The sequence below is a fragment of the Mustela lutreola genome, chromosome 9 (genome assembly GCF_030435805.1).
Source record: "Mustela lutreola isolate mMusLut2 chromosome 9, mMusLut2.pri, whole genome shotgun sequence".
NCBI lineage: Eukaryota > Metazoa > Chordata > Mammalia > Carnivora > Mustelidae > Mustela > Mustela lutreola.
Genome location: NC_081298.1, coordinates 10,311,412 through 10,333,479, shown reverse-complemented (window position 1 = coordinate 10,333,479; position 22,068 = coordinate 10,311,412). Strand labels below are relative to the sequence as shown.

Sequence of the window (22,068 nt, the reverse complement as noted above, 5' to 3'; positions counted from 1 at the left end):
TTAAGTGATGTTTGAGCAGAGAACTGAATGAAGAGAGGGAGCGAGTGGATATGACCTAAGGAAGAGCCTTCCTGGTGGCAGGAACAGCAAGGGCAAAGGCCCTGAGGTAGGACCGTTTTTGGTCTGTTCCGGGACGAGAGAAGAGGTTGGCGGAGCTTACAGGAGAGACAATGGAAGCAGGTCAGGGAGGTAGGGCTGGGAGTGTGTGGGTGAGCTGTCACCACGTTGTGGCAAGCGTGGTGCTCTGAGCGGAGGAGGAGCGGTATCTGACTGGGGTTGTAATGGGGCTCCTCTGCTGCTGTGCAGAGGGGAGGTGGGAGAGCAGGGAGACCAGGGGGGAGGCTCTGGCAACAATCCGGGACCGAGAGGCTGGGGGCTGCCCCAGTGCGGGACCCAAGTGGACAGATTCCCGTTATAAGCTGACAGGCCTGGATGGGGAGAGGTCCGAGACAGAGCGGGAGAGACAGAACGTGCGGTAGGAGGAACACTTTATTGGTTTCGGAAGGAAAACACACGTGAAGCCATTTTAGCAAATGGAAATCTGCGTGGAAACCAGGCTTTCTTTGACGTCTGTCTTCCTCCACGCTCCGACAGCCCCGGGCCCGCACGCCCATCGTTCCACGTGTCTGGAAATGTCTACTCACGTGCCTTGTCCTCCATCAGATTATCAGCATCTCTGAGGCAGGGGCTGGGTCCGGTTCTGGTTTTTTGGTTGTCTTGTCCCCATCTGCTGTGACAAAGACTATTTCGGAGGAAGTTCGCTGGAAATGTTTGCTCAGTGTCCACTTTGCAGATCTGTTTTCTCCCTGGGAGGAAGGATGTGCCCAGCAGGGATGAGTTTCCATGCCCACGTGCTCCCCTGACAACTGGACAACGTCTCCATTTTCCTCACCTCTTAGCCTTTGCCTGGGCTGTCCCCTCGGCTTGGATCGCTGTCCACACCTCTCTCTCAGATCGAGGCCGCCTCCTCAGAGAGACCTTCCCTGGCCCTCTTTTTTTTCCCCTCCACTTTATTTATTTAAGTCATTTCTATACCCAATGTGGGACTCGAACTCACAACCCAGAGATCCAGAGTCACATGCTCCTCTGGCTGAGCCAGCCAGGCGGCCCCCTTCCCTGACTTTCTTAAGTGGCTTCTCTCCACCGCTCCCTGGTCCCAGTCACCCCTCACCAGGTAACTGTGCTTACCAACATCAGAAGTTATCACCTTCAGTTCACACGGCTCTGGTTGCGCGGTGGGAGGTGGTCTTGGTGCCTGTCCTCATCCTCCTCAGCGGGATGGGCACGCATGCCCCAGCAGCTGTGGGTGCCAGTTTGGCTAACGGCTCCCACCTGCCCTTCTTGGATGACTAGCCCTAGGCCAGTTGGAGGGGTCTTGCAGGGTATGCCTGGGGGGCGGGGCAGGATCAGAACGAGGGAGCAACACATGGGGCCGAATCACGCGAGTGCAAAGGCAGAGCCCATCTTTACCTAAAATTCAGATATTTTGTTCATTGTGGATTTGGGGCATTAATTTTGATTGTTTTTTCTTTTTTAAAGATTTTATTTTTTTTAAGTAATCTCTACACCCAACGTGGGGCTCAAACCCATAACCCTGAGATCAAGAGTCACATGTTCCACTGACTGAGCCAGCCTGGTGCCCCTAATTTTGATGAAAAAAAAAAAAAAGCTGCATTAAAATATGATTGATCTTGATTACTGGGTCTTTTTTTGGCTTCCCTATACATTCTGTGTGCAAGGAGAGAAGTCCTGAACATGCTCAGGGGTAGGGCTCGAGAATCCGGGCTGTTAAATCTGCACTCCCAAGCCCCCGCAGTGAGTCCTGCAGGCACCGAGAGCTAAATCGGAGATGGAGGATGACCATGGGACCCAAGAAATAAAACAAATTTGGAAAGGCTTGCTTTGCTGTTTCTCCTAGAGCCGTGACTCGCACATCGCCTTCCCAGCTGTATAGGTTCTGCTGCCTGTACCAGAGTCCAAAGGGAAGCCCCATTAGGGCAGGGGCAAGGAATTTGCCCCCACGCTTCAATGAGTGGGGTTGTTTTTCAGTGTGATTTCCAGCTGGGCTTTCTGCGTCAGATTCCACTTTGCCAGAAAAAAACCGCAAAAGTGGTCATTGTTAAGTTGGTCCCTTTTGCCCTAGAAGCAGCTGGTTAGGAGTTCCAAGGCCTCTTAATTCTTAATTAGGGCCAAAGACCCTACGCCACGTTCTGGGTGTGCAGGTGTCTAGAGGTCCTCAGTCCCTCAGGGGAGGTCTGGAGGGTGCCTACATCTGGGTGTCTTGGGTGCAGAAGTCTCAACCCTTCCATGACCCCAGCTCCTCCTCTGGACAGTGCTAGGCTCTGTCCTCCATGTGTGGGGGGCCCAGCTCCCCTGCCAGTGCTGGCCCATTTGGGGCACCCTCCTCCACCTCGAGACGTATTTGCTTTACCACTCCACTGAGTTTTCCAGGGCTCCATTGTATACGGCCCTCTGTCATGTTTCTCTCTGTTTAGCATTTTCAGTTGTCTCCTGCCTCTCACAGCCACTTTGGAGGGAGAAAGAAAGGTCATCCCACAAATCTAAGGTATTATTACCATGGTGGTAGGGCCCAATTGCTGTGACACCCAGCAGGCTGGGGAAGGTAGAGCTAATTAGTCGGAAAACTTCCTTTTCAGGCGTGAGTCACGGGAAGCAGGTGTCAGGGGAGCCTTTAACGACACCCTCGTGACTCACAGGATATTTCCACTCAGCCTCGCAGTACATGGTGCTGAGATCTCCAGGCCTCCCCACCCAACACAGAGAGAAGACATGCTCGAAGGCCTTTCTGCTTTCTGGTCCTCTTTCCCGTTTCCCCGCATTCATTTGCTCCCCAGACATTTCGGAAGCACCTACTAGGTGCCGGGCCCAGGGCTCGGTGCTGGGAGTCAGCAGTGAGCGGCGTTGCCCCGTAGGGCCTTACAGCGCGAGAGTAGCACTGACCTTGTGCAGGAGACAGACCGTGACCGAGTGGCAGGGAACACACGGGGCATCTGGGTTTTAGTCTCCATATCATGGGCGGCCCCAGGTGGACGCAGGTCACCAGGTCAGATGGTCAGATCTGTGTCAGAGCGCGCTTCCTGCTGCCGGCCCAAGGGAGGGGTCACGGCCAAGGCAGCAGCAGGTCTGGGATAAAGAAAGCCATGTTGCTGTACCCGTGGGGGTGAAGCCGGGCTGTGGTTCATTCTGGGGGTGAAGCCGCCTCCTTGTCCTAGCCCTGAAGGGCTCTGGAGCCCTCGGGCTGAGTGAATCTGTTGGCTGGCGGGGGGTTGGGGGTGAGGGGGGTAGGGGCTGTCTCTAACGTGCATCAGGAACAGATTGTAGCCAGGAGGGCACTGGGAGGGTGCTCGGGAGGCTTCTGGAGGGCACAGGGAGGCCTTGGGGGCCCCGGACAGTGGTTCCCAGACTGCCGAGGGGCCTATGACCCACCCTTCCAAAGCATCAACCCCACTCCAGCTTTAGATTTATATCCAGGGAGGTGATTTAACGCATTTTTTTTTTTTTTTTTAAGAATGTTAAAATGAATATGGAATAGAGAAGAAAATCCATAGTATTTTTAAAAGATAAATGAAGTGATTTCACCCCTGTAGTTGGCAATGCGGACAGGCCCCTTGGTGTCCACTGAACCATTGGGGTGCCTTGGGGGAAAAGTCTGAGAACCCTAAAGCACCTAAGAAGCAAACAGAGGACAGAAGAGAAGGAAAGAGGGAGGAAGAGAGACCAGGAGGTAGGAGGAATCCAAGAAAAAGCAGGAAGGGAACGCGGTGTTTACTGACAATTTCCCCAAAGGTGTCTGTTCTCTCCCTGTTCTCTAACCCCACTGGGCCCCACCAGGCCTGAACGACCCAAGCAAACAGGCCAGATGTGGTCCCAGTACCCCCGCGGGCTGGCTTTGCTGGCAAACAGCTTCCCCTCTTCGGAGCCCCATGGAAGGCATTTTCTCTTTTTCATCGGTTTTCTTTAATTGCACACGATCCACACTCAACACCCACGTTCCTGGTGTCATTTGTCCTTTTTCCTCCGGGCGGACCCACAAAGCAAGTCTTTGCTGGGCATGTTATTTACATGGTAGAAAGAACAAAGCCATCTCCTTATTGGGGGGAACCGATATGGGGCGGGGCGAGGGGTGGGGGGCAACACAGCTGTGTGCTGGGCTCTTGAACCACTACGGCTTCACTTGTGGAGGTGGAGCGGTGGGGACCCCTCTGTGGCTGTTGCAGACGTCCTTCTTGGGGTGTGGTTCCAGCCGGTCCCATGCGGGGCTGCGTTCGGAGCCGCACGTGCCTTCGAAGTCGTCTGGGAGCAACGGCCATAGCTTCAAGCCGCAGAGGGCAGGCAGAGCTGGGGGAGGGGGCAGGGAGGGCAGCTCCTGGTGGTGGCGGTGGTGACGGGTCATGTCCTCTGGGCTCAGTTGTTGTCTCTGGTGTCCGAGGAGGCACTTCCAAACAAGATGTCACTGTCGTGGGACATGGTGCTCAGCTGCGACTTGGTCTTGATGAGGAACTGGGCCCTCTGGAACATCACGCGCTCCTGCTCCTGCTTGAGCTCCAGGTAGGAGCGCGAGAAGGTGTGGAAGATGGAGGTCACGGGGAAGGCCATGAGCAGGATGCCGCTGAGGATGCTGCTGAGCGCCACCACCTGGCCGGGCGTGCTCCTGGGCACCATGTCCCCGTAGCCCACAGTGGTCATGGTGATGACGGCCCACCAGTAGCAGGCGGGGATGCTGGTGAACTCGGGGCTGTCGGCCATCTCGTTCTCGATGACGTAGAGGAGGGGCGCAAAGAGCGCGATGGCCACGCAGAGGAAGAGCAGCAGGAGCCCGAACTCGCGGGTGCAGCGGCGGGCGGTGAGGCCCAGTGTCTGCAGCCCCAGGGAGTGGCGGGCCAGACGCATGACATAGAGGATGCGCAGCGCCCGCAGGACCCGCAGCACCAGCCCTACCTTGTCCAGGTAGCTGTTGCCCGCGCCTGGCTTGCGGCGGCCCGCGGCCGCGCCGTCCACCAGCAGGGTGATGTAGTAAGGCAGGATGGCCACCATGTCGATGAGCGTCAGGGGGCTGCGCAGGAAGGCGAACTTGCTGGGCGCCTGGATCAGCCGCAGGAGGAACTCGAGGGAGAACCAGCCCACGCACACCGACTCCACGATGAAGACGTTGTGGCACATCTGCGAGCACTGGCCCTGGGAGAGAGGGGGGAGGTTGGGGCAGAGGTCAGTGGTCCCACCAGCCAGACTGGTGTGCTTTGCCCTGACCCTGCCCTAGTGAGGCTCACATGCCCAGCTGGGGGGGGGGCGTGGCCAGGCCAAGGGCTTGAGGTCCCTGCAATGACCCCCCTCTTCATCTCTCTCTCTCACCAGCCCCCACTTGCCGCCCCCGGATTCCAGACCCCAGATAGACTGCCTCCTGGATGTCACTCCTAGGGTGTCTGATAGGCGTTTCAAACTCATCATGTCCCAAACCGGGCTGCTGTTTTTTTTTTTTTAATTATCATTACCGAGATGTAATTGACATATGATATTGTGTCGGTGTCAGGTACACATGTTGATCTGATACATCTATATATTGCAATAAGATTACCACTGTAGCCTTAAGCTAACACCTTTATCATGTCACATAGTTATCATTTGTTTTTTGGGGGTGGAAGCAATTAAGCTTTAGCCTGTTGCGGTTCTTAGTGTCTCCTGCACACCCGCCCACCAGTGCTTTCCCTTCTTAGTAATCCCACCTTTCCAGTTGCTCAGGATGGGATTCTCAGCCTCATTCTGACACCTCTCACATAGTCCTCAGGAAATCACCTTGGTTGTTCCTTTAAAACGATTCCAGAATCAAACCACTTCTCCTCTGTCTGCTGCCCTCACCTTGGTCCAGCCACCATCCTCTCTTGCCTGGACAGCTGCAGGCACCTCCCTCCCGGGATCCCTGGTCCCTACGGTTTATTCCGCACACATAGACAGAGGGATGCTGAGAACGTGAATCAGATCCCGTGACTTCTCTGCTCGCCACCCTCCATGGCTCAGGAGAGATCGCTCGAGTCCTTCGACGGCACATGCGGACTGGCCGCCACCTCTCCCACTTCCTAGCCCCCTGCCTGCCGTGTTCGTGTTCTCCAGACTGTCCCCACGCCCCCAGGCTCCCCTTACCTCCAAGCCAGGCCTTGACCTTCTGCTCCCCCTGCAGGGGTCCTCTTCCCCCAGATACCTCCATGGCCCTACCTTCCCTTCTTCCTGCTCTTTGCTTCAATATCGCTTCCCCAGGAGGCCTTTCACGACCCCCTCCATTACCAGTCCCCTCTCCCTTTATCTTCTACCCTGAGTGTCCTTTTCCTACTCTGTTTATTCAGAGGCTTCCTCATCGTTTAAAATGCTTTATAAGTTACTTATGTATCATGTTTATTATGTTTCCACCCTCTGCCTCCCCTGCTCTTCTGTCCCAGCAGATTAGAGCTCCCCAGGGAGGAGCAGCTTATGTGCTGTTCGCTCTTAGGACACCGGTGCCTGGAACAACCCCACATGCGACAAGTGACCAATTCGCATTTGTCACCAAGATAGATGGAAGCTCATGGGACTGGTGTTTAGATGGGAGTGCCAACTCAGGGCCAGGTGGGCAAGGGGAACCCGAGGGAGCTGGGCCAGGTGGGGTGGAGGCCAGCCAAAGAGCGCAGCTGTCCTGCTAGGGACCTCCTGATGGCTGCGCCAGGAGAATTCAGGCTAGAGGCCGCTGCCACGCTGAAGTTTTCAGAGAGCCTGGAAGTGTGGACTTTAGCATGAAATCTCCTGGGTTTTAAATCAATACAAAGAGAACACTCTGTGGTTCGAACATGTTGAACATGTCTCTGTGCTGCATTTGGCATGCGGGCTGCCCGCTGGTCCCTCTTGTCTGGCATGGAACTGGATGGGAGCCCGTCCCCAGTGGCTTTGGAGCTCAATCTCAAAGCAGCCTGTGACAGAGCAGAAAGGCACACGTGGTTTTAGCCTGGGGCATCTGTCATTCCTGGGCACAGCTGGGTTCTATGAGAGCCGTGTTAGCAGCTCTCTCTCTAGGAATAAGTTAGAGGCTGCAGAAATGAACTAGCACTCGGTGGGCCATGAGGTTTCAGCCCTCTGGGATCGGAAGCCTCCTCCTCTAGGAGGCCTTCCTGGAGTGGGCCTCCTCCTCGTATCCCCAATGCAGTTGATGGGCCTCTCATAAGAGCCCCCTTCAGTTGTGACTCACACTTATGGTCACAGGGGTGTCACTGACCCTCCTCCATGGGACCTGAAGTCCTTGCAGCTGGAACTTGTTCTGGTCCCCCTGCATGCCAGGCGATGCCTGAACACAGCGGGCCCTCGAACGTGTGCTCAAGGAGCAAGTGAAACAGTGAACCCCACTGGTCTCCAAAATGAAGTCAAAGAACAGCGTTATCACTGAATCAAGAAAAAAACCTGTGTCCTTAAAAAAAAAAAGCAAGTGTCAGAAGGTGACTAAAACAGTAGCTTTATTAATATTTTCCTGATAAAGTCAGGATTGCCAATGCTGAGCCAAGAAAAAATTTATAATTGAGACCAGAAGGTCTCAAATGACAAACATTTCCTCTCTCTCTCTTTGGCGGGTGCACGTCCCCTGATGGTTAGCACTGCCTGCATGCTCCAGCGCTGGCCATTATTCTGGACACTTCCTAGGGAATCACTCACTGATTCCTCACAACACCGTGAAGTGAGACTTGGTGTAGCCCCCCTGGCCATGTGAGGAAACTGAGGCACAGAGAGGGTAACTTGCCCACAGATGTGCAGCCAGAGTGGACACGTGGGATTCAAATTCAGGCCATTGGGCTCTAGCTCTGCCCTCCTCATCACTCCCCCTTTTCATCAAAAATTAATTTTACTGGTTGAGTGTTACTTTTATAATACTTTAAAAATCTGTGTATAAAAAAGTGTCAGAAACCCATCGCCTCTCCATGTGTTATAAATGCAATAGCCATTGCCACCTGTTCCTGCATTATATATGTATGTGGAAAAACCCTCGCCTGGTGAGAGGTTCCAATGTTCCATCAGAGAGTTCCTGTGAAGCACTCAGCACATGCAGGGTACACAGCCGGTGCTCAATAAATGCTGGCTGCATGATATTCATGTTGAGTTCATACAGCATACCTATTTCTCCATTGCTTATATAATTTGTACTTGTCTGAATGTTTTGGTCTGTCTTAACACTTGCTTCTAGAACCTGCCATGCCCCCCCTCCCCACCCCCATGTGGGGAAAAGCTCCCAACTTAAATGCCCCAAAGTCTCATATATTAGGAAGCTGAACTAGGGAGCACATATTTCCCACAGACTCAGCTCCCACCCAGAGCTGCTGTGTGGACAGCAGGCCAGGGGACCTGACCATATACATTTTGAGGAGCTGACAGTTTGAATTTTTAAATGCAAGATGCTTTACTTTTGAATATTGGCAACCAAGTGAAATTTTTAGGGAGCACAGTGTGGGCCAATCACACACTTCTGTGGGGGTATATGAAGTCCAGGCTACCATGTGGGACCCGTACTTCTTTGTTCAAGAACACAGACCTTGGACTCAGGCAGACCTGTGTCTGGGCAGGCTGCCTTGCCTCACTGTTCCCATCTGCCAGCTGGGTATGAGAACGCTTCCCGTTTAGGGTTGCTGGGAGTCACTGAGAATATAAGCTGTAGAGAGAACCACAGCCCAGCCCCTGGCTGCTGGTAGCTGCCTGCCGAGTGCTACCCCTGAGAACGGACCTCACACCTCGGTCAGGCCATGGAGTAAACATTTTACATCCTCTTGCTTAACACAGAGATGTTCGCTATTTGAGCACACATGCACACATGCACAGCTGTCAATAAAAATTATATGCAAAACCCAGAAAATATCTGGAATATTTTTAAACAAGGGAATTAGGAAGCTTGAGATAGGGCTCATGTGGGTGAGATAATTCTTGATGTAGCCGGCGTTTGGCTCAGGGGCAGGCACAATAAACATCACATCATTCCTGGACTCACTCATCTGCTCCTTCCACAAAGTGGCTGAGGGCTTCGTCCATGCTCCACACTGTTCTAGACTCTGGGGGCACAACACAGACCACGACAGGCACCGAGCTCGAGCTCGTGTTTGAAGGTGGAGGTGGACAACATACGTGCAAAGGGGACGTCAGAAGGGACTGGAGATTCTGCTCAGCCGGCGCAGTCAGGGAAGGCCTCCTGGTGGAGGTGACCGCGCCGGCATGAAGGAGGCGGACTTCCAGAGAGAGGGGTCCAGCAGACTGTTTTGTCTCCTGGACTCAGAGACTCTCCCTCCCGGCAGCAGCAGCGAGCCTCCCCCGCACACAGCTGTGGCTCTTACCTGCTCCTCCTCCTCCCGCAGGCTGGGCAGGGTGCTGATGGACAGGTTGACGGCCGTGACGGTGACGAAGAGCACCGAGAGGCAGGCGAACACCTTGCCGGGCAGCCCCGAGTGCGGCCTCTCCACCATGTCGCGCAGTCTCCGCATGCAGCGGCCCAGGCGGCCCTCGCCCTGGGCCGGGCCCTCGCTGTCGGGGTCCTCGCTGGACAGCGGCTCATCATCATCGTCGCGCTCCACCACGTCGGCGAACTCCTCGATCTTCTGCAGGTAGCGGCGCTTGCAGCAGCCGTCCAGGCGGTCCTCGGCGATGCCCCAGTACAGCAGCTCCTCCTGGAAGGACAGGGCGCACATCTCGCGCAGCAGGCGCAGCTTGCCCGCCCGCAGGAAGGTCAGGATGGTGCCAAAGGCGCCCGGGTGGCGGTCGAAGAAGAACTCGTTGCAGGTCACGTCGTAGTCATCGCACACGTTGAGGATGTCGTCGAAGTTGGTGCAGGCCTTGAGCTGGCCCAGGCGCGTCAGCGGGAACTCCTCGAGCGTGGTCCAGGGCAGCGAGTACTTGATGCCGCCCACGTTGATGATGATCTGGCGCCGCCGGTCCTCGGGCTGGCCCGGCTGGCGGGGCGCGTCCTGGGGCCGGGGCCGCAGCCGCTGCGCCCGGCGGTAGAAGACGCCCTTGAGGGACTGGCCCTGCGGGAAGAAGGCCGGGTGGAAGGAGGCGTCCGAGGCGCAGCTCAGGGCGCTGTAGTCGTACTCAGAGTTGTCTCCCGGTAGGAGGGTCATTTTGGGCTTTCACATCCCCCTCGCGCCTGGGGTGGAGAAGGGAAGAGAGACCGTCAGTGAGGCCGGAGTCTGGGCTGACGGTGCCCATTCAGCCGGTATTCGGTGCTGGGGACAGAACCGTGCCCCCCCCTTCTCCTCTTCCCAACTCACCGGGGCGCGGGGGGCGGGGCGGTGCTGACCCCTGTGGGTCAGTATAGGCAGGCAGAGGGGAGGGTGCTTAGGTTTGAGCTGAGGTCATGAGGGGTGGGGTCAGTGCCCTTATGGGAAGAGGAAGAGGCACCAGAGCTCCCTCTATCTCCACCAAGTGGGACACAGAAGCCAGCCACCTACAAGCCAGGAGGAGAGTCCACACCCGAAGCCAGCCCCAGCTGCACACTGAACTTGGACTTCCAGGCACTTGTGTTTACAAGCACAGATTCTGGAGCCTCCTGGCCTGGGCATGCTTCTTAATTTCCTCATCTGTAGAGTGGATACAGCCATTTCGCCTACTTTGTAGGATTGTTGAGAAGATTGAATGAATTATGTGCTTAAGAGCATCTACTAACACAGTGCCTGGCCCACAGGAGGCACTTGGTCCTTGCTGTCTATTATGACTATTTGTGTTTACCTTCAAGGCACTCCTTATATTGTTTCCATAAGTGGAAAGCCTGTATCATCAGCTGTAAGTAAGAGGCAGGGTCTGGAGAAAGGCACGATTATCACAATAGTGCCATAGTTGCCCGTATACCATCCAACAACTTGAGGCTATGGGGTGAGCTGGACAGGGATGACCCCTCCTCCAGGAAGCCTTCCTTGGCTCTTCCCTCTAAATCAAGTCCTCCCACCCCTGTATCTGATTGTCATCCTTACTATAACTATGCAAGCCCGACTCCTGTGCGAGATGGCTTGCTCTGTAGGGCAAGAACCGGGCTCTGCTCAGCTCTGAATCTCTGTGCCCAGCAGTGTAAAAGCTCAAAGAAGTAGCTGCCGAATGAGTTGCTGAATGAGGCCAACATGAGGAAGACACTTCTGAAAACCGGAGGTCAAAATACCCATTTACACGGGCTCCTTCCTTCCCAACCCTTAAAGCTAACTAAGGGTACGTGCCACTAGAATGATGTTGCTTTTTCATTCAGAGCTCGCAGACTGAATTTGGTTCACAGATATCATGCCTGGCTTGGAGGAGATTTTGAAAATTGAGGCATTTTCTGTAAAAATGTATATTCTTGGTTTCTCTAGAAAAATCAGACTATTAGGCAACACGTGGCCTAAATCCCAGCTGAGGAATGACTGTCTCCCCGTAGGCAGGGCATACACGTGGCAATCTACCACAATCCCCACCCTTCCCAGTTGTTTCCCTAATACCCACTCTCCTTCACTCTTGGATGTTCCGCTCCTAGCCCCCCGTAGGCCTTTGAGTTTGAGACCCCCAGATCATAGCCACCGAGCTCTCCAGAATGAAGCAGATCTATAGAAAGGGTGTAAGATTCTAATACTCTACTTTTTAAAAATTCATCATCCCTCCCCCCAGCCCAGTCCCTCATGGAAACAAGTGGTACCAGCAAAGTCTATCAATTCCATTTCTAATCCCTGAGTGTAGATCTGTGCCATGGACACGTGCAGGGAAAATGCATGAGGACGCACGCACGCGTGCACACACACACACACACACACACACACACACACACCCACCCCTGTATGGGTAAGAAAGTATTCAACAGGAGCCGGGGTGGGGAGGTCCATCGAAACACGATCCTTCCTAACAGAAATTCTTGTACATAAAACAAATCATGCCTCCACTCATTTATCTCTGGGGAAAGCTACGGTTTCACAGATTGGGTTCTAGAAAACTAAGTGCACCTGCGCTTGAAATGAAAATGATCTGATTTTAGAGTGTTGAGTATGTTTCTTAACTTCACCTAAAATTGGAACCCATCTCCTCGGGCACAGCCTGCCAGAATCCCTTGGAGGAGCGAGAATAATCCCTTTTAGGCACTTCACATGAGTGGTACCGCTTTTCAGTTCAGCTGCTTTATCTTTGCCACCAGAGACAAGAGGAAAAGTGACATTCTGTTTGGCAAGAATGGTGACAGAAGGAAAGGAACCTTCCTCTGGTCCTGTAAGCCTGGAAGAGCCTTTGTGAAACTCCCTCAGCTGTAATCACCTCTACAGACAGAATGTCTTTTAAGCTCCCAGCTCTCTCTCTGGCACAGAACTCCCCCAATTAGCGATCCCTCATTTCTTTCTCTTATGACCCTTGTCAGTTGTGAGTTAAAGGCTCAGCATCTCTTATGTGCAAAGTTATCCTGTCCCAGCATACCGTTTAGCACGGAGGAGAAAACCCGCGTCGCGCAGGCTGCTTGCTCACAGGAGGCCAGGTGCTGGGATTTGCTAGATGGGGAATGGGCACACTTCTCCTTGGCCTTGGGTTTTGGGGACACCCAGTTTGATGGGTGTAGAGGGGGGATGGCTCTGAATGCTAGACTCTAGAGTCTTGGGCGAAGTTCATAAATCAAACAGGCCCCAAAGCCCTGCTTCTAGAAACCAATGTCACTTTTCACCCAGCCCGATACCCTCATGAGAAGTTTGGTCTTTTAACATTTCTCTACAGTGTTGGGTCTGTCAGTCCTAGAGCATGATGGATTTTAGTGATTTTGTCTCTGAGGGTCTATGGATGCTTGGGAAGAGAAAGCCATTTGAGAAAGGGGCTGTGATACTGAAGATGACAAGGAGTCCTGAGCTGTCATTCAACACTTACCATGTGTTGGGTCTGGGCCAGATCTACAGGCACAGCAGAGACCAAGACAGACGCAGCCCTTGTCCTCCGGGGGTGGACATTCTAGTGGCAGAGGTGGTCTCTAAGTAAGTACACAAATCATTTCAGGAAATAGAGCAAGAACATGACAGCAAGAGGAGCTGGAGTGGTCTGGGAGGGGCTTCACGGAGGAGACAACCTTGGGGCTGAGGTTGGATGGGAACGAGCCAGCCCTATGAGGACCTGGAGAAGGGTGTCTAAGGCTGAGGGAATGGGAAGAGCTTGCTCCTTGATCTGCGGGTGGGCTTGTGTGGTCAAGCCAAGAGAAGGCCGAGTGGCTGGGTGCAGTGAGTGAGGGGAAGGTGGGAGAAGTTGAGTAGGAGAAAGCAGACACCAGATGGAACAGAGCCTAGTGGGCCATGACAAGGGGCTGGGGTTTAGTCGGGTGTTGGGGGTGGTCCTCAAGAGTAGACTATGGGAAACCAGGCTGGAATTCTTTGTAGTCATTCTTGAAAGAGTCAGCTAAGGCTTGAAGCGGGACTGAGAATTGGCTGCATTCCAGATGGACTTTGGAGGAATTGCTGCTAAGACTTGCTGTGGGAGAGGAGTGTGGTGAAGGGGACAGAATGGATTCCAGTGGTGCCATTCACGGAGGAGACACTAGGGGGCGTTTTGGTGAGCCTCCTGTAGAGGCAGCACTTGCTGGCTGTGGGATGGTGGACGGAGGGGGTGGGTGGGGTGGTGGGGTGGGGTGGGGGTGGTGGTGTGTGTGTGTGTGTGTGTGTGTGTGTGTGTGTGTTTCAGCTGGTAGTTTTGACCTAGTTGAGCTGCAGAGGACAGGAGGGCCAGGCTAGCAGAGAAACGGCAGAGCCCAGAGGCTGAGGCGCTCCCGGTGCCCAGCACCAAGCACTCAGCACCCACTTTTCTGTCGAAGTTGTACTCCACACCGGGCCTGGCTAGTGCAGGTAGATCCCACTAGGGAGACGTGTAGAGGGAGTGCTGTGCCCCCACCAAGATGCCCTGATCCTAATCCCTGGAACCTGTGAATTGGTTAGATTACATGTGAGGAGGAATTAAGGTCGCCAGTCAGCTGCCTTTCAGATGGGAAAATGATCCTGGGTTCTCTGGGGTCCCACGCCATCATGAGGGCCCTTAAAAGATGCAAGAGAGAGGCAGGAAAGCATTTCAGATACCATGCGGTGTGAGGAAGACTCGGCCGGCCACCGCTGGCTTTGAAGATGGAAGGGGCCGCAGGCCGACGACAGCAGGCAGCCTCTAGAAGCTGGAAAAGGCAAGGCCTGGTTCCTGGACTTTCCAGGAAGGAATGCAGCCTGTGGATCCCTTTATTTTAGCCCTGCAAGGCCCATTTGAGACTTCTGTCTCCCAAAACGTGAGGTAAGGAGGTTGTGCTGTTTTCAGCTGCTCAGTTAAGATAGCAATATTGGGGAGATTCAGAAAAAGCAGGTCCCACTCCAGCTTGGGGGACAGCTTGCTGACTACTCCAACTCGGGGGAGCAGAAGAGCCCATGCACTTTGAAACCTAGAGACCTGGGTTCAAGGCCAGTCACTCTGACTTTGGGCAAGTCATGTCTTACCTCTGAGACTCACTGTCCTTATCTGTAAAATGGGGATATGAAAAGTTCTTACCTCCCTGTGTCATGGTGAAGACCAAGGCAGATGACCTGGGTTATGTGCTTAGCCTAATGCCTGACACACAGTGGACCCTCAACAGACACCTGCTGTATTTTTAACTATGCGGGAGATCTGTCATCTTTCTCTCCACCCACCAAGGGTGACTCCTTTCTTGACCTGATCCAATGGGATTGGAACCTGGCATTGGTCTGAGCCCCAGAGCTCCCTGCTGGAGGAAGTACTGCCCCGTGCAAGGGTGTTGCTGCTGTATGAGCCAGCAATCCCAGTCCTGGGTGTATTTCTCAGACCTGGGGCCACAGGGGGTGTGGGACACAATAATATATCATTTGCACGCAGAACCTTGACTCAAGGTCTGCTTCTGGGGACTCAGATCCAGGAGAGGACCCAAGTACAAAAATGCCGGTCCTGTGTTGCCTGGGGCCCCCTGGTGTCCATCCTGGGGCTGAGGCAGGGGTGGGCAGGTGAGGGATGGGGGTGGGGTGAGATGGACAAGTGAGTCGTGGTAGACACAGATGGTAGACTCCTATACGTCGCATAGGAATTAGAAGCATTGAACTAGATGTAGGTTTAGCAACACATTTAGATCTTGAAAGCATGATGCCGAGTGCAAAAGAAACAGAAGTTTATAGCACTATGCTATTTATGTAAATGAACACACACATTACAAATTTGACAGAGACTCAAGCACAAGGAAGGATGCACATCCACCACGGAAAGGGTGGCTGGCAGGGCAGGGGAACAGGAGAAGCAAGGGGAGGGGGGTGTGTGGAATGAGAAAACAATGAATAAAACAGCCTGGCACAGGCCAGTGATGAACAGTGGCAGGAAGTGAGGAGTGTGGTTAACACAACTCTGGGATTTAATCCGGGTAAAGAAAAATGAAGAGCAGGAAACCAACCAAGCCACCAGACTCTAAATGGCCCGAGTGGTCAGGGGAGACACAGATTCGGAGGACCATCCCTAGACCTTTGTAGTCGGAATCCCGGAGTATGGGGGGTGCCCAGGAATTGGCATTTTTGACAGGCTCCCTTACAGATGCTCACGTATGCTCAAGTTCAAGACAGATAAAAAGAGAGTGTGCCTTAAATACCTGTAGCCCACACCCCCTCCGGGGCTGGGGGCTTCAAGAGCGGCTCTGGACTTTGGTGGGGAACCCCCTGACCAACTTCTCCACACTTTGGGGGTCCTGGAAAGCTCTGTGGGTCCCAATCTTGGGGAACTTCACTGGAGAAGGAGAAACCCTCCTGCTCTGAGAGAAAAATCTTCCTTCTGCCTTGGGGCTGCCTCGATCAAATTCCCCTTTGGGAGCCCATGGAACTGCTGAAACTCCTCTTGGAAGATGATGTGCACCAGCTCTGACGGAGGGCTGAGTACTCATTTCCAAGATTAATGGTCACTAAAACCGTAAGGAGTTCTGAGTGGCAGAGGCTGCTGTGCGGTCAGCGTCGGCTGCAAATGGAGGGGCTAGACCTGGGGGTGGGGGTGGGGGGGGAGCGTGGGATGGGCTGAAGGTCCAGGTCAGGCTGGTCTGGCCACCGCAGCTGCTCCTGCTAATGACTTTTTGGCCTGAGACAGCCATCTGCACCCACTGTGTCGCTGGCCCCCTCTGAGCCTCTTTTCTCCCTAAAGGAGAAGCATGACCAGCTCACAGGGCTCTTGTGAGGCTCTGGTGAATGGAAGGTTGCTGCGGGGATTAGCAGTGTCACCTGATCGCTGACCCTCATCGCCACCTCCCGTCAGGGTCATGAGCGGGTTCCATAAACTGGTGTGCACTGATCCGAACTGCTAAAATACCTCCTGGTATTTTTAACAAACCATGGGTCTCTCTGGACTCTGTTTTTCCTGCCCTGTGCCCCTCCCTTGGGTCGTAGCTCTCTGATCCTCTTCTGAGAGTGGGAGGGGGGATGCTCCCTCACCGTGCTGTAATGACGACAGCCACAGCCACCCTTAACTGCATACTAAGTGCTATGCGCTGTGCTAAGAGCCTTCATCCAGTGAGCTTTTAGGCATGACCACTAACACCCCCATTTTATAGATGAAGAAATCAAGGCTTTGCTAAATAAAAACTCAGGACTCTGCTGATATAAGTGACAAAGCCAGAATCAATCTACGCCTATAGGACTCTCTGACATCTGCATTTGACCGTCTCCCTGGATTACTAGCTCCCAGAGGAAGGGGGAGGTCTCTGCCTCCTGCCGCAACCTAGGGACTGGGTCTCTCTTCTCTGTGTCTATGGATGAGCTTTTGGAAAATCTTTTGTGATGGGGAGAAGCAGGCAGTCACCCGTGGCTGGGGGAAACACATTGATTGCTAGTGTATATTTGCACACAGCAGAGCAAGATATCCACAAAACCACTGAGCTGTCAAATTCTGAGTTGCCATTTTGGCCTCTGGGCGGAGAGCTCTCCTGCTTTGTCCTCTCCTGAGCTCTCCTGGTGCCGTAAACAATGTCAGAGGTGAGGGTGTGGCCTCTGGGCCGCCGGCTGGCCTGCCTGCTTCCCTACTTTCTCACTGTGCACCCTTGTAAAAATGACTTCACCTCTCAGTGCCTGTGTGTTCTCAGCTACAAACTGGAGTCACCATCACATTATCTGTGAGCACTTGGAGCTGTGTCTGCACATATTAGGGCTCCGTGTTTAGGCTAGAATGGCTTCTGTGGAGCAAGCTTGGCACCTCCCCTCACATTTCCTTTCTTAAAGGAGGCATGTGAAGTGGAAAACACTTTCCAGAGTGGGGCTTTGGTGCTGGCTCTCCTCTCACATTGGTACTGATGTCGTCACCCCCTCAGCTGAGCCTCTGTTTCCCCATCTGTAACATAAGTTGATGAGGCATACCCCTGTGGTAGGCAGAATAATGCCCCTCCCCCCGAGAAAGGTCTATGTCCTAATCCTCAGACCCTGAGAATGTGTGACCTTATGTGGCAGAAGAGATTTTGCTGGGGAGACTGATGAAATATGACTATCTTGATAATCCTGGATTATCGGGGAGGGGTGCATGTAGTCACAAGCATCCTTTAAGAGGGAGGCAGGAGGGTCAGGGTTGGAGAAGCGGATGGGAGAGTGGAAGCAGCGGTCAGAGTGATGTGGGGCCAGAAGCCAGGGGTGTGGGCAGGTTCCAGAAGCTGCAAAGGGCAGAGAAATGGATTCTCCCCCAGGAGGAACATGACCCCGCTGACCCCTTGATTTTAGGGCAGGGAGTCCCATTTTGGGCTCCTGATCCCTCATTCTGTAAGATGTTAGATTTGTGTTCCTTTAAGCCACTAACGTGGAGGTAATATTGTGACAGGAGGGAATGAACACAAGCTCAAAGGCAACTTTCTAAAAGAAAAGCGTTTGTCTCCTGAGCAGCTCGGGCTTTGGTTTCTTCCTCTCCCATCAGGATTCTCAGCCTGTGACGTTCCCTCACTCTGAGATCTCCCCACGATGCCTTCTCCTGCCAGCGTGGCTTCATCTGTCAGGGTTAGGGCTCCTGCCTGGGCTGACTCAGAGGCGGGTCATGCTGCATTAATTCCCAATTAAAACGTTAATCAAAATGGATCCAGCCAGTAGGCTGGCCCGGGTCCCAGCATGCTGGACCGCCCCGAGATGCAGCACCCGCATTGAGAATCTGTCTTGCCTAGCTACCTGCTGTCCATCCTCATCACCACGCAACCGCGCCGGAAGGATCTCAGCCCTGCTTCGAGAGCTGGGAGCCAAAGACATAGATGTAGCTGAAGATGTAGCTGCTGGGAGCCGGGCTTTTCCCTCCATCGCCACTTGCCCCCCAAAAGAAAATGTGCCAGAGTCTCCATAAAAAGACCAAGTGGCCTCTGGAGCCTCCTTGTTCTGCTTCTGGCAAAATAACAGCAAATGCACATTTGCCTTCGACCGGGATGTATTTTGGGGTGGGAGCCAAGGGTCCTTTTCTCTTTGCCTCCTTGCAGCGGGGAAACTTGTGAGCGCAGGCGTCAGTGGAGGAACCAGCCCCGGGGGGGAAGGAAGCATCGTGGACCCCCTGCAGCTGGAGGGGGACACCTGCATTCTCAGTCCCTCCAGGCCTCAGGAAGCATTAAGGCTGCAGTGTGCGTGGTAAGCTGTGGTGGCCCAGTGAGGAAGGAGGGAGAGCCTGGCTGTACTTGCCTGCCTGGGGAGACGCAGGTGTGGGGCAAAGTCCCCAGAGAGCAGGGACAAATCTGAGGCCAAGTGCAGGTTCTGTCTGTGGCACATTCCTTTGTGCCCTGATTTTGTTAACCACATACTGTCTAGGTCATCAAAACGGCCCACAGTGATTTGAGTGCTTTGCCACTAGACTTCCCTGCCTACCCCTTCTCGTTCATTCTATGAGGCCACCATTTCCCACCCAGGGACTCCATTTCTGGGTTTAACAAATCAACCAAGAGTGGGTTCCCAGACCCCCATGTCTTTGGCCATAAGAAGTGCTGACGCTTCATGATGTATTCAGACAGCCCAGGCAGGACACTTTTTCGGGGTGCGGGGGATTAATTTCTTCATTCTGATTTGAGTGTTTATGTCCTGCATCCAGGACACATTTCTCTGCTCTCACATTCCCCGGGGGCATCTGGCAAGCCTCTTGCTGGGGCCCCGCTGTCCTGACCAGGCTCCAGGGTGCCCCCAGCCTGGGTTCTTAAACTTTGGGACACAGATCAAGGTTGCCTTGTTTCCAGCCCACTCACAGCTCCCCACAGGTTTGGAGCGTGTTTCATGACAGGCATCTTTCCACTGGAATGGGCTGTGTTAGGGAATGACCCATAAGGTCCATCCCCAGGGGTCATCCTAGCCTGTCTTTTGGACACACCTTCCTTCATTCCCCACTCAGGAGGGGCCTCTGCAGAGGTCCGAGACAGAAGATACCAGGGCCAAGCTCAGGTCTGGGAGAACCCAAGAAATCCACTCAAGAAAGAGAAAGGGCCCTGGCCACATGGCCCACAGGGTCCCGGGGCCCCAGCAGGTCAGACTTCCCTTGGAGACCTTCTCCCCGCAGGGACTCTGACTGCAGTCATGTGTGGGGTATCAGACACACCCTAGTGAATAAACCTCTGGTTAGATTCATCAAGGCAGGAACCCTCCACCCCAAAATGAATCAGAGCAATTCCTGTTTCCTCATGGCACCTCCCCTGCCCTTATTTCAAGGTACCAGCGACAGAGATGTCCCCATCTGTCCGTCATCCTCTGGGTGACTTTGGTGGCTGGCACCCCGTAAGTGCTTCAGAAAATGCCTGGTGAACAGACAACTTTAATAAACCCTTCTTGGTGGGAGCCTGCCTTCATTGGTCGGGTTATCTCAGTATTTCTCAACACTGCCTCTCCACAATCAGCCTCCCCTAAGGACGTTTTTGAAGACATTTTCGTCCTATCTGAGAACCTAGTCCAGCTGTCCCGCTCTCTTTGGGATGACTGCATTCCATGAATGGAGGAAAGGCCATTCTGCTTCTGCATATACACCTGGGGGTTGCTGCAGTCAGCCACCGGGCAGCCCCGGACCAGCCCCGGACCAGCCCCGGACCAGCCCCGGACCTCCTCAAGGCAAGGGCTTGGGCTTGACCCCTACTCTTCTCTAAGCTGCAAGATGCTTCCCTCTGATTGCATCCCTCTGCTTCAGTGTTCTCGTCCCAGCTCAACGCCTTACTAACTGCTCCCTAAATGAATGAAATAATGCATGTTGGGCCCTTGGCATAGTGAGCTGTGCATAGTAGGTGCTCAACCCCTCTTTGTCCAATCCATGAATGAAAGAACTTCTCTCTTTTCCTTCCTTACCCAAACACTCTGGTCCATCCAGGCTGAGCCCCTCCCGGGTATGGAGCCCCTGAAGCTGAGGAGGCGGCCACCCACTTTCCCTAGAAGATGCTAGAGCCTCCAGTGAACACAGCTGTCTTGGAATCCCCAGCGCCTAGCACACAGTGGGCGCTCCATAAAAGCTAGCTGAGTAAATGAATGAAGGAGTAAATGAATAAAGCCCGCTGGTGGAGATGCCCGAGGATGGAGTGAATAGGCCAGAGGTGGGCGCCCCCTCTTCCACCTCCCCCCAACACTCCCTCCTCCCCCCACCCACCCCCGGGATCCAGAAACCTCTGCCACAGCCAGGAGGCGCCCCCCGCCCCGTCACCTCCGCGGAGCACGTCCAGCACTTCGCACCCCGGAGATGGCTCGGAAAAAACTGAAGCCGGACCCGCACCGTGACTGCGGCGAGCGCGCCCCACGCCGGCGCCCGCAGCCGCTCCCGGGTCCCCCGTCGCCCCCGCCTCCCCGCCCCGCGGCTTTCGGTGCCCCTGCAGGGGAGCCGAGGGTTCACGGCCACGTGCAGCCCCCAATTCCCGAGCCCGAGCCCGAGTATACAGGCGCTGGGGGCCGATCGGCGGCGCTCCGCGAGGCCGCCGCGCGCAAAGTTCCCACCTCAAGTTCCCGTCACGGCGTCCCCGCGGCGGAGTTGGCCCGGCCGCGGCTGCCGTCCCCCCGGGCGGCCGGCGGGTCCCGGGCGAGGGCGCGAGCAGGGGCTGGGAGCCGCCCGGGCCGCCTCCCGGAGCCGCGGGCAAACTTCGGCCCCCGGGCCCGGCTCAGCTCCCGCACTCGGACCCTCGGCCACCCCGCCTCCGCGTCCCGGTCCCCGCCGGGCTCCGAGTGCGCCGGGAGCGCCGCGCCGCAGCCGCCGAGGGAGGGACGGGGCAGGAGGCGGGACGGAGGGAGGGGACTGCGCGCGGGGCGGGGAGAGTGGGCGCGCGGCGGAGAGCGCGGCGCCGGCCTCGCCCTGCCGCCGGGTTCCGGCCGGTCTCGCGCCCGGGTGGGCAGCGCTTCGGCCCGGACCGCACGCCCGGGGCCGCCTGGCCGCCCGTCGCCCACCCCGGCGCTCCCCCGCGCTCGCCGCCCCGGAGCCGTCCGCGCGCCGCCCGCCCTCCCCGCCCCAGGTCGCGCGCCTCATCACGTGCGTCCCCCGCCCCCAAAGCCCCGCGCTCCGGGGCCCCAGTGGCTCTGCACCCCTCGCGTCACGGCCCCGGGTCTACACGTGCCACGCGAAGTGCCCACGCTCCGCGGCCCCGGGGCCGCGCGCCCTTCAGCCTTCTGGGGGCCACATGTCGTAGCCTGTCGTGTGCTGTTCCCGCGGGGTCCTCGTGCCCCTGCGGGCCAGGGGCTGCAAGCGCCTGGCAGCGTCAACTTCTTAGGGACGGCACCTGCCCCGTCAGGCGTCTTTCCCTCCTGGTCCCCGTGGTCTGGCCGTCTGCACGTCTGGCCGACGCGGGGCACTCACACCCGGGGTCCCGGGGTCCCGGGGTCCCGGGATCCAGCACCCCTTGGTGCACGGGCAGCCGGTCGGGAGCGATGGCTCGCTTCGAAATTGGAAGGAGTTGCGCTTTTGCTGGGGGTCGGGTTGGACGGCTTTCTCCAGAGCCACCGCAGGGCTGGCCTCCTAGGGTCCTTTGCCTCGCACACTCCTTTCCTCTTTTCCTTGAAGTCTCTGCTGCCTTTTCCCGCCGCGGTCGGAGAACCCAGAAAGGCGTTGAAGAAACCCCACTGTGGGCGGGGCCTGAGAGCTCCCACGGGAGCAGCCTCGGCAGGTGCACGC

General features: G+C 55.4%; 1 protein-coding gene across 2 annotated transcripts; it reads right to left on the bottom strand.

Moving 5' to 3' along the window:
• Positions 1-456: 456 nt before the first annotated feature.
• On the bottom strand, positions 457-21,144 carry KCNG1 (potassium voltage-gated channel modifier subfamily G member 1). 2 transcript variants are annotated; one of them, XM_059133740.1, is made up of 4 exons: positions 20,904-21,144; positions 12,865-12,964; positions 9,348-10,153; positions 457-5,196 (listed from the first exon to the last, which is right to left on the bottom strand). In XM_059133740.1, exons 3-4 carry the CDS (start codon positions 10,125-10,127, stop codon positions 4,426-4,428), a joined length of 1,551 nt encoding a protein of 516 aa, XP_058989723.1. In that variant the 5' UTR covers positions 10,128-10,153; positions 12,865-12,964; positions 20,904-21,144; the 3' UTR covers positions 457-4,425. The 2 variants fall into 2 exon arrangements, with proteins under 2 accessions (XP_058989723.1, XP_058989722.1); XM_059133739.1 differs by lacking the exon at positions 12,865-12,964 and having other exon boundaries at positions 20,904-21,143.
• Positions 21,145-22,068: the final 924 nt, after the last annotated feature.